The sequence below is a fragment of the Anser brachyrhynchus genome, assembly GCF_964034855.1.
Source record: "Anser brachyrhynchus genome assembly, chromosome: W".
NCBI classification, from domain to species: Eukaryota; Metazoa; Chordata; class Aves; order Anseriformes; family Anatidae; genus Anser; species Anser brachyrhynchus.
In genome coordinates, this window is record NC_137704.1 from 19,536,794 (window position 1) to 19,555,032 (window position 18,239).

General features: G+C 39.8%; 1 protein-coding gene across 6 annotated transcripts in view; it reads right to left on the bottom strand.

Annotated features, from left to right (window-relative positions):
* ZFR (zinc finger RNA binding protein) overlaps window positions 1-18,239 on the bottom strand; it is a 47,382-nt gene that overhangs the window by 7,543 nt on the left and 21,600 nt on the right. For 2 of the 6 annotated variants that reach the window (XM_080572083.1, XM_080572085.1), the window contains exons 8-16: window positions 17,098-17,395; window positions 14,220-14,407; window positions 13,551-13,670; window positions 12,441-12,586; window positions 11,907-12,069; window positions 10,051-10,256; window positions 9,651-9,801; window positions 5,191-5,332; window positions 307-404 (exon numbers count right to left, since the gene is read on the bottom strand). In XM_080572083.1, the coding sequence (XP_080428209.1) occupies window positions 307-404; window positions 5,191-5,332; window positions 9,651-9,801; window positions 10,051-10,256; window positions 11,907-12,069; window positions 12,441-12,586; window positions 13,551-13,670; window positions 14,220-14,407; window positions 17,098-17,395 (1,512 nt within the window). Of the gene's footprint in view, window positions 1-306; window positions 405-5,190; window positions 5,333-9,650; window positions 9,802-10,050; window positions 10,257-11,906; window positions 12,070-12,440; window positions 12,587-13,550; window positions 13,671-14,219; window positions 14,408-17,085; window positions 17,396-18,239 lie in introns of all 6 variants that reach the window. The other 4 variants (XM_080572082.1, XM_080572084.1, XR_013942885.1 and 1 more) reach the window with 3 other exon arrangements.

Below are 18,239 nucleotides of genomic sequence, written 5' to 3' on the forward strand. Positions count from 1 at the left end.
CAAAGTTACTCTGCAGCCTTATGGAATATATAACAAATATACAACATATGATCACCCCAAGCGAGTCAAACTTTCAACATCGCCTTCTCAATGACCAGAAAAAAAAAATCATGTCAAATGAGCAATTAACTGCATAAAGCAGTTCCTCCATACTCAACTTTCTACATTTAAATTTAGGGACCAGAAAAATAATAAGTATTAGTAGCATGAACAACGCTGAGTGTTTTCACACAATTAAACATTTATGTTGCAACTGAACTAATCTCTCATAAGGCTACAAGAAGAAAGTAAAATGACGTTCCAAACCTGGAACCACTTAGCGTGGCGTAGAGCAGCCAGAGCGTCAAGGCATTTTTGCCTGTCCAAGACGTCCGGTGGGTCTTTCACCATACCCGAGGTTACATCTAAAATGGATTGAATTGGCAAAATGCAGTGAGGAATGGGTGTTTGACCAGGTGAGCAAGACAGTTCCTGAAAGTAGCTTCAATGTCACACATGCCATTTGAAGTTTAAACCTTTGAACAACAGGTGAAAATGTTCCATACAAGGTATTCAATTAGGATTAGGGTACCAACCCAGCATGAAGATCAAGAGCATAATAAACTTTATTTAGCTCTCAGGTTATTTTCAAATGCGTTGCAGATAATGCAATGCTTAGTGCTTCTTTATTTAAGCTACCACTGGAAAAATACATATCCCCTAAAATTAAATAGGGAAGGAAGGATGGTTGGACACAGTGCACCAGCACAGAGAACACAAGACAGAAGGAACACAAAAATCCACTTTAACCAAGTAGTAATATTAAATCTTAGTTTCTTGCATATTTTAACTGCTACCTGTTATTTGGGACCTAGTCCTCAAAAGAAGTATAACAAATCTCAAAAGCACTAGATGCTTAGTAATTATGTTATTTTTATTATACCTTAACCTTAGAATGCAATGATTTTGCTTTAAAAGCTAATTAAAGGAATCTGAAATGCTCTTCAATATTACTGAGTTCCACTACCTTCTAGTATCCCCTCTTAGCCAAATTCCTCAACCCATAATATATGTGCTCCAATATAACTTTGGATGTAAAGAAAGATCTGAAAGGGGACTGCTTTACTTAAGATTCAGCAGGAAAAAGAAAAGCAAGGAATAGTATAAAAAACAAAAGCAGAATGTCTGAAAGAAAATATAGAAGATCTCATATATTAAATATTCAGAAAATGATTTAATTAAGTTACCAAGCTGACTGCTTTGTTAGCTAAATAGAATAGACCACAAGATCATTTTAGAATTGGTTTAATCAACAACAAAACAGGAACCACTGAACAATCTGAAATGGTATTTTCAGGTTACTTAAAATTATAAGGATATGATGCAGTAATCAGCTTTAACATATCTTTATTTTATTATTTATGAAAATGGTTATTGTGACTAGTAACACAAAAAAACGGTAGCATGACTGGTAATATACCAGATAAGAAAAAATGGAAAGCCACCTCTCAATGGTACTTATTTCACAGCAATTGACTGTGTGAAACTATATGGTTTATTGCAGCAAGATACAAATTTAGGTTAAGTCAGAGAACCAAATTAAAAAAAACAGAGAGACTTATGAAACAGGCCAACATGGAGAAAATTTTAGGGATGCTGCAGAGACAGCTCTGAAGCTGCCATATACTTATATACAAATATATAATGAACAGTAGGATACTTTACTATACTGAGAGCAAAAAAGCTGTAAATGAGCACGGTGCTACAATTTTCCAGTATTATAACTGAATTTAATCTAAGGTACTAGATTTAGGCATTTTTATATGATATTCTTATTGCTCTGCACAGGGTTAAAAAGAGAAGGATTTCAAAATAAGAACCAAGTTGCAAAGAACATGGTTATCTTCTCTCAAAGATACTCAGACTTATGGACCATATGTTAAAGTGGAAAGAAGAAACTAACAAAGCATTTACAGAGCAAATGAAGACATTTAAAGTGGTTCATTTAAAACAAAATCAAAAAACTCCAAACAAAAAAAAAGGAACAACAAAAAGAAGTCAACACAAACCAATACAAGATAGGTGCACTGCAAATTTTTATCACAATAATTCACTATATAATTTAAATCTTTGATTACTTGACTTCTGGGTCTCAAAAACTTCAATTTGGAAAATAATTTTACTAAAAACTACTACATTGCAAGCACACAGAAGTGCACTTAGTGCTGGAAACGTCAATCTAAAGTGTACTACTACTAATAGAAATCATATGAATACCCTTGAAACTAAAAAAGACTGAAAAGTCACAAGTTGCCAAGGCACCTACTGAACAGAGAATATATTGACTGAAAAAAAAAATAAGGGAACTCTTGTAATATTTATTCTGTGGATTTTTGCATCTGTTTTACATTTTAGGATTAACCCCTTAAAGACTATTTAACTAAGTTCAGACTCCTAACCTACCACCCTGTTAAAGCTAAAAAACAAAACTGAATTAATCTACAAAACACAATCATGAATTCTCACCCTACATATTTATTACTAGCCTAAATATAAGGGGTTAATCTTCAGTTACACATGCTGTGTCCACACTACTTCTTCATTAAAAGTTAACAGGTATATTAATTTTGGTAAGTTTTATTATGCAAAATACATATTACCCAGTCAACTATTTCAAAACTAGTGTGAACACTGCTTAATTCTAAGAGAAAGGCAAAGATTAAAAGGAAAAAAAAAAAGCCAAACACAAAGAAACAGGAGATGCTAGGACTATGCATCCAAACCCCCCTCCTTTATAAAGTATGGCAGGTGTGACACTGAGCTTTAGAAAACCTTGGTCAAAAATCCTTCCGATGTCTTGGCAGCAACCCCTGACAGGAATCAAGTCCCTCTGCTAGAAGGCTTTGGACCAGGGCTGTTAGCTAAGGATAGAAAAAACACATGCGCACACATATGCGTTTATAAATATGTACACTTTGTTTGCTGAAGGAAAGATTCCACAGCAGGGGTTAGATCACTTTGAACATATCAGATTTGGGAAACTGTCAAATGCACAACACTGTAAGGAACAGTAGCTATGCGGTTAACAATTTTATTTCACACTATTCGTGTTTTTTTTTTTATCCTTTTATCATATAATTGGATTATTACACATCAAACACAATTCTACTCCACGTGCAAGTCTCAGTCTCATCTTTATTCAAACTGGTTCTTCTGGTAAAGCCTTCCTTATCACCTGAACTAGTTCCCCAAGCGAGCTAAAAAAAAAATGAAAACTTTAAACCATTGTAAGACACAGAGCATGAGAAGCTGCAGCAAGAAAAAACACACACACATATACTTGTTAACTCTACAGCAAATAAGAAGCAGTCTTCATAATAAGGCCATCTTTGCTGCAATAATTTGCAATTGAGTCTTGTATTTTCTCGTTTCAAGAGCAAACTTTACTGCAGATCCATTTTACACTGCTCAGTGTCTTGAAGAGAAATCTAATGATTTGGCTTGCCTAGAGGCAGTACTGTATTCAGCAGTGAATAAACTCATAACGATCATTTTAACTCAAGTGTGGGTCAGACAAAAAAACCATATTTGTTTCCTTTAGGAGGCATAAATTAAGGGATTAACTGTAGGCATTTGAAATTTATTTTTAGTCCACATCATAAAATTTTAGATAAAACAATTCAATTGAAATTGTGGCAGGAATCAATACTGCACTTTTGCACAGTACACTAAGAAATTAACATTTTCAGGTTAACTTCTTTTAATGATTAATCTAATTTAATAATCTAATAAAAAAAATCTAATTTAATAATCAAAGGTTTTAAGTGAAAGTATTCTTTATGGACTTAAGCAATATACGAAGTCTGATTCAGCACAAACAAACCAAGAGTCGTGTAACACTTAAGATTGCCAAAAAACAAGTAGTATTGGTTGGGTGTGACAGTAAATGTACAAAGCATTTATAGCTAGGTATGATGCGCGCAGCTTAAAAATCATGTACAAAGTACTCAAATACTCTTCAGAAGTCATCCAAACTACAGAATGCATCTTGAATTTATTCTGATTACATAGGATGACTCTGTTAACACAGTTTGCTTTTGATGCACTAGTCACAGCTACAGAACATTTAGTAATGCAGTATAAAACCTCAAGTATTTTAGAGGACATGTAATGATGAGATGAAATAAAAAGCTGTGGCTTATATAAATATGTATATACACAAGCACATGCATACATAAACACATTTTTTTTAAACCTGCATGAAAAACGTTAAGATAACCTGATTTCCTATTTGTAGGTTCATTGTCATACACCAGAACTCTGTTTGCCATGATGTCTTTCAACCATGAAAATACAGGATTAAAAGGAAACAAAAGTTAATTTTATCTGACCCGTAAACAAAAAGAACCAATGTACTTCAGACATTAATCATGCTTGTTGGCTTAAAAGCTTCTGAAGCTTTGAAAGTGTTACAGAACAGCCCCTAAAGCAACACTGCTGGCACCAGAGAAACTGTGGACTTCAGAAATGTAAATTGATTTATAAGCTCCACCTTCTGCTTCAGCTCAATGACAAAGCCATTTCTTACTGTACTAGTCTGGGTTCGCCAGTTGGATAGAAGACTGATTGTAATGCCAGGAGCTTAAATATACTCAAAAAGCACTCCAGACCAAAAAGCAACCTCAGAGAGCTGGAAAAAAATCACACTGTCTTTTAAGGTTAGAAGCACCATTACCATCAAAATTATTACACGAGTGTATTTTAAGTGGTACTGATAAATGGAACGTGTAAGTGATGGTAATACTGATCCAGTTTAAATCCAAGACCATATGATTTGATTTTCTAAAAGGATACAATCTTTATCTTAGGGCAAGACTGCTCTACAAAGCCAGTTTATAGCCATTTGCTGTAAAATACCTAGTTTTTAAGTAATTTTATAAGAGGGGAAAAAATAGTCAAGTTTGTACCTTTTCCAGAAAGCTGAGGTTGGACATAAAGTTACAATTTCAAAAAAGTTAAATAAATGCAACATATAAGCACTTATTTTTAACCAACTGTTGACTACTGAGACTGGTTGTTGAAAAACAAGGTTTCAATCGGTATTAGTTGTGCCAGCATGTTACCTTCCAGGACCTTAATGCCATCTTAAGTAGAATAGATAAGCATATAAAATACATAAGAAAGAAGTAACATCATCAACAACTTCCCAACCTCCATCCCTCATGTTCTCCTCCCGAATGACTGGAGATGTCAGCATGATAGTAACTTGCATTTTGGGTTCCACACATGAATTTAAAACTATTGCTGCTTCTGGGACTGCACACTTGATATCGTATTTCTCAGGACTTATTACCTAAATATTGGGAAACAGATTTCTATTAGCACCAAGAAAAGTATGGAGAAGAAAATGGACTTCAACATAGTCTTTTTAAACAGAAATGCAGTATTAATCATAAGCAGCAGATACCTCTGTATTCATAAAAGCCACAGTATATGCAATTAAAAAATATATATAAACATACAGACGTACAAAGATCTGTGGACTTACTGTTACCAAATCATTAATGAAAATACAAAGCAGTCACCAAGCATGCAAAAGAAAAGGGAAAACTACCCATAAAGGAAATTCATACGCCAAGTAAATTACTTAACATGAATCACAGAATCGTCTAGGTTGGAAGAGACCTCCAGGATCACCTAGTCCAACCTCTGCCCTAACACTAACAAGTCCTTCACTAAACCATATCACTAAGGGCTACATCTAAATGTCTTTTAAAGACCTCCAGGGATGGTGACTCAACCACTTCCCTGGGCAGCCCATTCCAATGCCTAACAACCCTTTCAGTAAAGAAGTTCTTCCTAATATCCAACCTAAACCTCCCCTGGCGCAACTTTAGCCCATTCCTCCTCGTCCTATCACCGGGCACATGGGAGAATAGACCAACCCCCACCTCGCTACAGCCTCCTTTAAGGTACCTATAGAGAGCGATAAGGTCGCCCCTGAGCCTCCTCTTCTCCAGGCTGAACAACCCCAGCTCCCTCAGCCGCTCCTCGTAAGACTTGTTCTCCAGACCCCTCACCAGCTTCGTCGCCCTTCTCTGGACTCTCTCGAGCACCTCCATGTCCTTCCTGTAGTGAGGGGCCCAAAACTGAACACAGTACTCGAGGTGCGGCCTCACCAGAGCCAAGTAAAAGGGGGACAATCACTTCCCTCGACCTGCTGGCCACACTGCTTCTTATACAAGCCAGGATGCTGTTGGCCTTCTTGGCCACCTGAGCACACTGCTGGCTCATATTCAGCCGACTATCAACCAGTACTCCCAGGTCCTTCTCTGCCAGGCAGCTTTCCAACCACTCATCTCCCAGCCTGTAGCTCTGCTTGGGGTTGTTGTGCACCATGTGCAGGACCCGGCACTTGGCCTTGTTGAACTTCATACGGTTGGCCTCAGCCCATCGGTCCAGCCTATCCAGATCCTCCTGCAGAGCCTTCCTACCCTCGAGCAGATCGACACACGCACCTAACTTGGTGTCATCTGCAAACTTACTGAGGGTGCACTCGATCCCCTCATCCAGGTCATTGATAAAGATGTTAAAGAGGACTGGCCCTAGTGCTGAGCCCTGGGGGACTCCACTAGTGACCGGCCTCCAACTGGATTTGACTCCATTCACCACGACTCTTTGGGCCCGGCTATCCAGCCAGTTTTTAACCCAACGAAGTGTACGCCAGTCCAAGCCATGAGCAGCCAGTTTCTTGAGGAGAATGCTGTGGGAAACGGTGTCAAAAGCCTTACTGAAGTCAAGGTAGACCACATCCACAGCCTTTCCCTCATCCACTAAGCGTGTCACTTGGTCATAGAAGGAGATGAGGTTCATCAAGCAGGACCTGCCTTTCATAAACCCATGCTGACTGGGCCTGATTGCCTGCTTGCCCTGCAAGTGCCACGTGATGACACTCAAGATAATCTGCTCCATGAGCTTCCCTGGCACTGATGTCAAACTAACAGGCCTATAGTTCCTCGGGTATACCTTTCGGCCCTTCTTGTAGATGGGCATCACGTTTGCTAGCCGCCAGTCGACTGGGACCTCCCCTGATAGCCAGGACTGCCGATAAATGATGGAAAGCAGCTTGGTCAGCTCTTCCGCCAGTTCTCTCAGTACCCTCGGGTGGATCCCATCCGGCCCCATCGACTTGCGTACATCCAAGTGCTGTAGCAGGTCGCCAACCATTTCCTTGTGGATTATGAGGGCCACATCCTGCTCCCCCTCCCCTTCCACCAGCTCAGGGTACTGGGTATCCAGAGAACAACTGGTCTTGCCGCTAAAGACTGGGGCAAAGAAGGCATTAAGCACCTCAGCCTTTTCCTCATCTCTTGTCACTAAGTTTACCCCCGCATCCAGTAAAGGATGGAGATTCTCCTTAGTCCTCCTTTTCGTGTTTATGGATTCATAAAAACATTTTCTTTTATCTTTAACAGCAGTAGCCAGATTGAGCTCCAGATGAGCTTTGGCCTTTCTAATTTTGTCCCTGCACAGCCTCGCAACATCCTTATAGTCCTCCTGAGTGGCCCGCCCTCTTTTCCAACGGTCATAAACCCTCTTTTTTCTCCTAAGCTCAAGCCACAACTCTCTGTTGAGCCAGGCCAGTCTTCTTCCATGCCAGCTTGTCTTTGGGCACGTGGGGACAGACCACTCCTGAGCCATTAAGATTTCCTTCTTGAAGAGTGCCCAGCCTTCCTGGACTCATCTGCCCTTCAGAACCTCCTCCCAAGGGACTCTGCCAACCAGTGTCCTGAACAGCTCAAAGTCAGCCCTCCAGAAGTCCAAGACAGCGGTTTTACTGGTCCCCCTCCTGACTTCGCCAAGAACAGAGAACTCTACCATTTCGTGGTCACTCTGCCCAAGACAGCTCCTGACCACCACATCTCCCACCAGTCCGTCACTGTTTGTGAACAGAAGGTCTAGCGGGGCACCTCCCCTGGTAGGCTCTCTAACCAGCTGCGTCAGGAAGCTATCTTCCATGCTCTCCAGAAACCTCCTAGACTGCTTTCTCTGGGCTGTGTTGTGCTTCCAGGATATGTCTGGGAAGTTGAAGTCCCCCACGAGAACAAGCGCTGACGATTTCGCGGCTTCTGCCAGCTGCCTGTAGAACTCCTCATCCGTCTCCTCATCCTGGTTCGGCGGTATATAACAGACCCCCACCAGGATGCTTGCCTTGTTGGCCTTCCCTCTGATCCTAACCCATAGGGACTCAACCTTATCATTCCCAGCCTCAAATTCCTCAACATCAAAACACTCTCTAATATAGAGAGCCACACCACCACCCCTTCTGTGCTGCCTGTCCCTTCTGAAGAGCCTATAGCCAGACATTGCAGCACTCCAGTCATGAAAGTGGTCCCACCACGTTTCCGTGATGGCAACCAAGTCATAGCCTGCCTGCTGCACGATGGCTTCCAGCTCCTCTTGTTTGTTACCCATGCTGCGTGCATTAGTGTAGATAATGAACAGCATTTAAAATAAAGAAAAGCTTCAGTGCCACTTGAAACGGCTACTGGGTACGTTTCCTATTCAAACATACGAGTCTTTAAAAAGCACAAAGCTGCAGCAGTTCCCCTCCTTCCAGCTCTCACTTATAGGTTGCGTACTGCTAGGCACATTCTCTACTTGGCTGTCGCAACATCCTGAGGTGAGAACAAAGAGCAAGATAAACAGCAGGGGAAAACATAAGAATAACAAGGTGGTTATTCTGAATTGGTTCTTGCTAGTGATTTAATACTTCTAATTATCTCAAGAGGATGCTGTAGGCACCTCTGTCATCTCCTTTCACAAACTGGAAGTCAGTTCTCCACAAAGACAGACCAAGATGTGCAATTTTTAGCTTTTCTTGCTTTGTTACTTTGAGCAGGACCCAAGATTATTTCCTAATTAATCTGATCCTGCTAATGCTTCTACCATGCCACTGATTTTGCCAAGCAATTTACCAGACTGTACTGAAACACTGATGCTACAAGCAACCTTTCTATAATGAAGGTGGGTAGGCTTTATTTCAGTAGGGAGCAATGGAGTTAAAGACTTTTACACATTTCTTATGGAAATATAGCAAATAGTTTATATGAGTTCCACTGAATGGTTTAAGACTTTTTTGGTAACTTTTAAGAACGGTACCACATTAAAAAGCAACAAGACTTAATTTGTTAACTGTGGAACTATGAAGCATACATACTGGAAACACACTGGCATTAATGGAGAACTTTGACCTTCAGGCAGTAAGCTTTCTATAACACTGCACAAATTACCTCTGTCACTGGTGGTAACTGGACAATAGAAAGTCATCTTCTACTCATTTATTCTATTCATTTAATTTGCATTTCTTCTATTCATTTATTCTATTATTTATATATTTTCCAATTAAATGAACTCTATTAAACAATGATTGATACTACACCACTAGCATAAACACCTAGACACTAGTAAACACAATGTACAGAAAGCAAAACATGCAGTGTGGTCACTGAATTCAGATGGAAACACCCAGAAAAACAAAAGAAACTCAACTTGAGCTATGGAATGCAGCTGTCAGCCCTGCAGACATATGACTTGAGGACAGATTATTTTTTTTTTTTTTAAGTATCTTTACAAAAAAAATCAGATGAAAGAATCTAAACTCTACTTACTGCAAGTTGTTTGGGAAGACTTTCAGCAATACAACTGAGTAAAGTCTTTGAAGGCTTCTCAGCACACAACAAAACAAGACTGACATTTCTGTCTCCACGGAGCAGCAAACCTTTAGCCAAAACGCCTACCCGTAAAACTCCTTTCAAAGCTCTGTGAAGTAAATTACAGTTAGAAGTTGCTTTAAGGTTTTAATATTATTTTAAATGCCAGTCCTGAAGATAGAAAAATGAAATGAAATAGGAATACTCCACATACTCTTGAGGACACAGTCCTAATCCAAATTTGCTGTATAAAAACTTAAAGAGAATAGGATCCTTGGAAGCACTGAGAACAGTACAAGGAAAAACATAAGATGATTTTAGAAACAAAAGACACATTTCTTTAAAAAAATAAAAATACCTGTCTTTACTGCCATCTTTTTTATCATCTCCCTCTTTGCTCTTGTTTTTTTCATGGTCAGTCATATTGTCAGAAACAAGTTTCAAAGCACGCTCAGTAATAGAAACGATTTTTTGGACTGCCTGAAGTTCCTCCTCTGTTGGATATATTGCCGCATGTTTGGTCATCACATAGCGGTCGTCAGAGGAGTCAGGGCGGCGTAGAGGCTAAACAGAGATAAAGTGTATTTCTGAAATGTGGGAACACTTCAAAATTCATAGAATATTCAAGCCTCAAATGACTGAAATGTAACAAAACATGAACTGAGATGTCCTTAACAACTTACACTGCTCACAAACAATCATGTCTGAAGAAACTGTGGAAATAAAACAAATTATGAAATCCACAGATCCAAAGTACTCCTCTCTCCCAAATAAGTATCTATTGTCTTTTCATTAACCGCTAAATACTTGCATACTTATTCACTGCTGCAAAATAAAGTATCTATAGTTGCTTTCAGAGAAAGAAGAATTCAAATAGCAAGTGGCCTCAGGAGGTCTCTATTCCAGCTTCCTGTGCAAACCACGGTTAGCTATAAGATCAGATCACATTGTTTAGGGATTTATCCAGTCACGTCTTGAAAAAACACCAAAGATGGAGGCTGCACAACGTCTCTGTGAAAAAGTTACTTCCTGTATTCAGTCTGAACTTCTCATCTCAGCTTAAGCTGGCTCTATCTTGCTCTCACCACTACAGAGAACCCGGCTCCATTGTCTTTCTAAGGCACAGACATTAGAAGGCTCTTAGGACCTACTGAAGCTCTCTCTTCTCCAGGCTGAAAGTGGCAAGATCCCTGTCTCTCCATGCAGCACACATGCTGCAGTCCCCAGTCATTCTGGTGACCCCACACTGAACCTGCTATGATTTATCAATATCTTTCTTGTACTAGAAAGCCCTAAACTGAATGCAGTATTGCAGTTTGGGTCTAATGAAAGCTGACTGCTTCCCATCATCTATTGATTATGCTCCTGTTAATACAAATCAGGATACTGTTGGTGTTCCTTGCTGTCAGAGCACATTGCTGGCTCATATTCAGCTTGTTCTCTGCAAAGATCCCCAGGTTCCCTTCTGTAGGGCTACTACCCAGCCTGTCACTTCCCAGCCTTCACCAGTGCAATGGGTTACTCCTGCCCAAGTGCAGCACTAGCTATTTGTCCTTGCAGAATTGTGTAAAGCTCCTGTCAACCCATTCCTCCAGCTTGCCTAGGTCTATCTGGACAGAAGCCCTGTCCTTAAAGGTACAGATTCTTCTCCCCACCCTGAGCCGATTAAGTTTCATGTCAGCAGCAAACCTGATGAGCACGCACTAAACTCCATCACCTTTCAGATGACTGATAAGGTACTAACAAGACAAATCCTAGGATAAACCCATGTGGTACTCTACTTGTTACCAACCTCAAAGGAGAGTAGTACCCACCACTAACCATTATCCTCTGGGACTCATGATCCAACCACTTTTAACCCAATATATTTGTCCACAATTATAGAATGGTTTGAGTTAGAAGGGACCTTTAAAGATCAAGAAAATAACGTTGTATAATGCAATTAAATAAAAGTAATACACAAATCCAGAAAGACTTGTATTTCAGAAGCGTCAGTATTTGTCTTCGAGGCATCTTATTGTCATATTAAGTGGACTTATTTTGGAAGAAAGGTTCATCTACATAATTTCATTAGCATATAATTTTTTCTTAACCTTTACGAATCCTTTATTAAGAAAGGATGGAGACAACTCAGCACTGAATAATTTACAGTCCTTAACTGTGCCTCCTGGTAAGTAAGATTTCATTGTTTTCCCCTCAAGTTAAGAAACTCACAGCTGGTCCTTGGGGCTGAGGAGGTATTCCTGGTCTAACTCCCAGCAGGCCTAGAGGTCCTGGAGGACCATGAGGATATCCTCCATCTGCTATTCTGCGACGGTCATCCCAGTGATGCTGCTCTTCCTCCATTCTCCTCCAGTACATGTCTTCTTCATATCGCCTGAAGTGCATGAAACAAAGCATTCTCTTTACATAGCTGTTAGTACTTCGAAACATTCTAAATGAATTCTTGGATGTCCTCACTAACTCGTTTCTAGTAATTGTGCAAATACCAGGGAATTCCAGAGGGTAAGTAAAAATGAATGGCTTTTTGAAAGGGAGTCTGTTTATAGCAAAATAATTCTAGTAAGTCCACATTCCTCAGAGGGCTCGAAGACCAGCAAACGCAAATCCCAGTGAGTTAATGACAATTTAATTTAAAACAAGACAGTACAGAGTTCCCACATCATTCAAAAGAACTAACTACAGAAGCAGAGTTAGTTTTAATCCGACTTCAGCTTTGTCTCATTTACTGATAAAACAATGCATTACCTCATTTCCATCCTCCAGCGTTCTTCCTCTTCTCGCCTTCTCCAGTATTCTTCTTTCTGCATCTGTTTCCTCATCTTTTCTTCTTGAATTTTTCTTGCTCGAATACTGGGCTTTATTTCTACTTGTAAATCTGGGTTTACTTTTTTCTAGTTCAGAAAAAAATGAATGAAATGCTGGTTTTCCTCGTCATCTCAAATTTACAGAGTTTTTCCTGGAATGTTTAACACACACTACTTGTCTACAATAAAATCAAGGGAAGTAAAATGCAGTTTTAGAACTACACTGAATGAGTAGTTGAAGAAAATCGTGTCCAGTATTTTAAAGAAATAACATATTACAAATAGCATGAATCCCCTCTTTACCTACATCAGGAACAAAGTAATTTAAGATGAAAATGTTACATGAAAGACCAAGTAATTTGCTGTTCATTCTGTAGCCAGGTGACTAATCTGTAGCCTGAAAAAACATTTCCTCTCAACTACCGTGTGCTTCCTGACACCCTAATTCCTGAAAGGTACCTCATACAGCTGTATAACCATGAGTTACTGAACACATTTTTCTAGCAATTCTCTTTTTTCATCCCTTTCATGATTACACAGGCCCATTACATCTCCTGAGACCACAGTAGATTCTTCTTACATTGTTTCATAATAATCAAAATGCACAGCATATATCAATACAGGTGGCTCTCCACTCATGACTGGAAAAAAAGCTCCAATGCTCATTTCTCAAATGTCTCCACAGAAGGTTTGTGTGGTCTATCCTGCCAAAAACATTAAGCACTATTCTATTACACTGCTTGAAATTAATGGTAAACAACATAAAAGAACCTATTGTTGCTTGCATATGTTGTATCATATTTTAATGTTGCAAAGGTTCCCAAAAGCAACATTCAAAATGTTTAAAAACAAACAAAATCAAAATGCAGTTTCATAGTCTGCATTACTGCTTTGAAGACTATACTCCAAAGAAAATCAATATATTTCTCTACCTTCTTTAATGTGCTGTTTACTCAGAGTACTTAGTTTGGCTATTCTTTAAATGTAAGACTGTTCAATTAACTGACAATCTGATGGATTTTCAGATAGAAGCATAAACATTTCTACTAACCTTATACTGAAGTCTGTGCCGCCTCCCTTTTAAGTGCATCTCCTTGGCATTTGGATCATTAAAACTGCATTCACAAAGTTTACAGTGAAAGCGGATCACCTTTCCTTCATCATTTCTTACCTGGAAAATAAATTTTAACACAATTGTTTTTGTGTTTTTTTTGTTGTTGTTGCTATTTTTGTTTTAAACCCAAAAATGATGTAAAAATGAATTTAATTCAGTGACACTGGATAATGTCTATTCATCTTAACACATACTAAAAAGTTCACACAGTAACCGAAAGAAAGCAAGCTTTCAATTCTGCCAGAGACACCACTGTGCTCCATAACGAACCGAGTTCTTCCATTCCAATGAGCACACAGCTTTAAACTTCAACCTGAACATACTGAGCAGAAATTAATAATAGCAAACCAAAAATAATGAAAATTTTAAAAAATTAAAAAAAACTCAAATAATGAAAAATAATGAAAGATTTACATCAGATTCTGATCCTATTGACTTGATCCACGTCTCATAACACCAACGTGAAGAGTCCGCCACTCAGTTCAAAACATATACAATCCAAAAATGTGAATATATGCACAAGCCTTTGCAGGTGTAATGCCTTCTTTCATAATGAACAATTTTTCACTGAAATAGTTAAAATAATACACATTTTTGCATCGATACCTCCTCCACGTAGTCATGGCCCACTGGCTGTACATCACTTTGCAGGGCAGCAAGAGTCGCAGGAGTCACTGGTTCAGTTGCTGGTTTTACTTCCTGTGTTTGTACCGTGGCAACAAGAGTTGTTTTAACACTTTCAGCTGATTTCATTTCTTCAAGTTTACTTCCTGTTGTCTGAAGCTTATTACCACCTACATATTAAAATTAAAATTTTTTAACTTCCATAAAATGCAAACATGATTACACGTGATGTACGGACTGAAGAGTTTATTTGCAAGTATCAATGTTCTGGCCAAAGCTTTATCAGTCTTTTAAAACTAATTAAAACTTAAACATATTTAAAATATAAGTGTTGGGTTTTTTTTATAAATAAAAGTTTGAAAACATTCAAGTTTGTTTAAAGCACTTAGTATTATCTTTTTATTTTAGCACAAAAACCTACTACTTTACGTAATTTTCATCATTCACTTGCATGCTTTTTCAAAAGAAACAGGACCGAAAGGAACAAAGACATTTTAATAATCTCTATTTTTTTTAAATGGATCCAAAAACATATTTGAAAACCATATAATTTGTGTATTAACAAAGGTAATATGCTCTCAATGTTGTAACTGCATAGGTTTTTCCTTTGAGAGGAGAACAGCTTATTTCAGAACATCTACTTCCCATCTCTATATGTCTATCATGCTAATTTCAAAAAGTTTCCACTTTACGCTTCCACTGTTACAAGGATGTTTCAGCTGCCCAGTAATCAACTGCCTGTCTGCCACAGAAGTCCAGGCTGTAAACTGAAATTAGGACCAACTGGACTATAAACTGCAACACTCCATCAGCTACTATGTAAGAAAACAAAACACTCTTAAGAAGGAGGAAGAAGCCTCCAGGAAAAGTCAGGTGGAGACAACAGGATAGAAAACAGAATCATCTAGGTTGGAAAAGACCTCCAAGATCACCAAGTCCAACCTCTGACCTAACACTAACAAGTACTCCACTAAACCATATCAATAAGCTCTACATCTAAACGTCTTTTAAAGACCTCCGGGGATGGTGACTCAACCACTTCCCTGGGCAGCCCATTCCAATGATTTGCAACCCTTTTGGTAAAGAAGTTCTTCCTAACATTCAACCTAAACCTCCCCTGGGGCAACTTTAGCCCATTCCCCCTCGTCCTATCACTGGGCATGTGGGAGAACAGACCAATCCCCACCTTGCAACACCCTCCTTTAAGGTACCTATATAAAGGGATGCAAGACACCGACTCCTGATGGCTCTTGAACAGGAGACCGTTTATTGCCATTTTTCACCGCTACATATACTTTCCCCGTAGCCCCACGCACTGTCCACATGCCCGAATCTGTCTTACAATTGGTTAGAGACCCTCAGACACGCGCCTTAAGCCAGCCAGCAATTGGCCACTGCCCAAAGCTCATCTTTAACACCGTAGCCAATTTACTTTAACACTGTAGCCAATTTACTTTATCTCGACCTTGCTCAAGTTTCTGGTTCTACCGCAGTTCTCCTCATTATCTCTAACTCAGGGACATGTGAAACAGCACAAAGCTCCCTGCGAATTCCTTTCCCACACCTACAGAGTGCGATAAGGTCGCCCCTGAGCCTCTTCCTCTCCAGGCTGAACAACCCCAGCTCCCTCAGCTGCTCCTCAGAAGACTTGTTCTCCAGACCCCTCACCAGCTTCGTCGCCCTTCTCTGGACTCACTCGAGCACCTCCATGTCCTTCCTGTAGTGAGGGGCCCAAAACTGAACACAGTACTCGAGGTAAGGCCTCACCAGAGCTGAGCACAGGGGGACAATCACTTCCCTGGACCTGCTGGCCACACTGCTTCTTATACAAGCCAGGATGCTGTTGGCCTTCTTGGCCACCTGAGCACACTGCTGGCTCATATTCAGCCAACTATCAACCAGTACTCCCAGGTCCTTCTCTGCCAGGCAGCTTTCCAACCACTCATCTCCCAGCCTGTAGCACTGCTTGGGGTTGTTACGCCCCAGGTGCAGGACCCAGCACTTGGCCTTCTTGAACCTCATACGGTTGGCCTCATCAGCCCATCGGTCCAGCCTATCCAGATCCTCCTGCAGAGCCCTCCTACCCTCGAGCAGATCGACACACGCACCTAACTTGGTGTCATCTGTAAACTTACTGAGGGTGCACTGGATCCCCTCATCCAGATCACTGATAAAGATGTTAAAGAGAACTGGCCCTAGTACTGAGCCCTGGGGGACTCCACTAGTGACCGGCCTCCAACTGAATTTGACTCCATTCACCATGACTCTTTGGGCCCGGCTATCCAGCCAGTGTTTAACCCAATGAAGACCACATCCACAGCCTTTCCCTCATCCACTAAGCGTGTCACTTGGTCATAGAAGGAGATGAGGTTCATCAAGCAGGACCTGCCTTTCATAAACCCATGCTGACTGGGCCTGATCGCCGCCTTGCCCTGCAAGTGCCGCCTGATGACACTCAAGATAATCTGCTCCATGAGCTTCCCTGGCACTGATGTCACACTAACAGGCCTATAGTTCCCCGGGTCTACCCCCCAGCCCTTCTTGTAGATCGGTGTCCCATTTGCTAGCCGCCAGTCAACTGGGACCTCCCCCGATAGCCGGGACTGCTGATAAATGATGGAAAGGGGCTTGGTCAGCTCTTCCGCCAGTTCTCTCAGTGCCCTCGGGTGGATCCCATCCAGCCCCATCGACTTGTACCATAAATTATGAAGCAGAACTTTTATACGCATTTTTATTTTCACCTATCAGTAATTACTCATGCATAGTTAACTCAATACATTTGTATTTGCTAAACTAAGATCTTTAAAAAAAGATATGGAATAGGTTAGGTTTCAAAATGAAGACTGACTTCTGTACTTGCCAACAAAGTTTATTTTCGGTGTAGATGTTTTCTTTACAGCTATATTAGCAGCAGTTGAAGATGTTTTGTTGCTGGACGCCGTGTTAAGTGGTGTGCTTGACACGGTAGTAAGAATTTTCACTGCACAGGATGCAACAGAGGAGTTCACAGTACTGCTGCTAGTTGATATAGTTGATATGTTTGAAGCAGATGCAGCTGGTTTGGAAGCAGATGTGGATGTTGAGGAAGTAGCCTGGGTAACCACATTTGGTTCAGTTGAAGGAATGGGTTTGCCAAGTTTTGTGTGCAATTTTACTACCTATAAGAATAAAGAGAAATTCATATACTCTCTCTAGGACAACTAGAAAAAAATGAACTTATTATAGGTTATGGAGGCTGTAACACAAACAAATATAACGTCGAAAAAATAAAAATAAAAAGTGATCTTGGCAAAAAAAGATGAACATGTAGAAGTTTCTGTCATATGTAACAAGCAAATCGTTAATTGTCGTCTCAGATTGCTTATTTCCATCGCAAATTCAGTATTTACTCCAAAAGCTACATGGATGAGATAGCCAATAAACTGAAAGGCCAGTAAAACTGAAGGAGGAATTTTGCTCAAAATGTTTCCATGTCGCTGTTTTGCTGCCTGGTTACTTTTTCTTCTCTTCAAAAAGCATAATACATTAAACTACTTTTTTGAAAGAGCTGACCATCACCTGAAAAAGGAATACAAGCAGTCCATAAAAACTAAACATGCAAAATGAAAGCTAAAGATTGGGAAAGATTTGAAAGTAGCAATAAAGACATCTGTTAGCACACCTTTAATGCAAAAGTGTAGACAACAATAATACATATACAACAGTATACATACGCTTCTTGGGTTTTTGCTTTTTATTTTTTGAAGTAAATCATATTCCCCCCATTGGAATACAGACTATAAATTCAAGTTTAAGCAACTCTTCAAAATGACTTCTGCAGTAGAACGCACAAGATTCTTCATAGTGTACCAAAGTAATAGATTTCTTTGAGATTTTAGTTTTACACAGATGACAACCTAAATTAGCAGTAGATAGTCACTACCTATAGGGAAAAGAAAGCTACATCCGCATGTATGAAGATAACATACCACACTCCATATACCTATCCAATTACTAGGGACA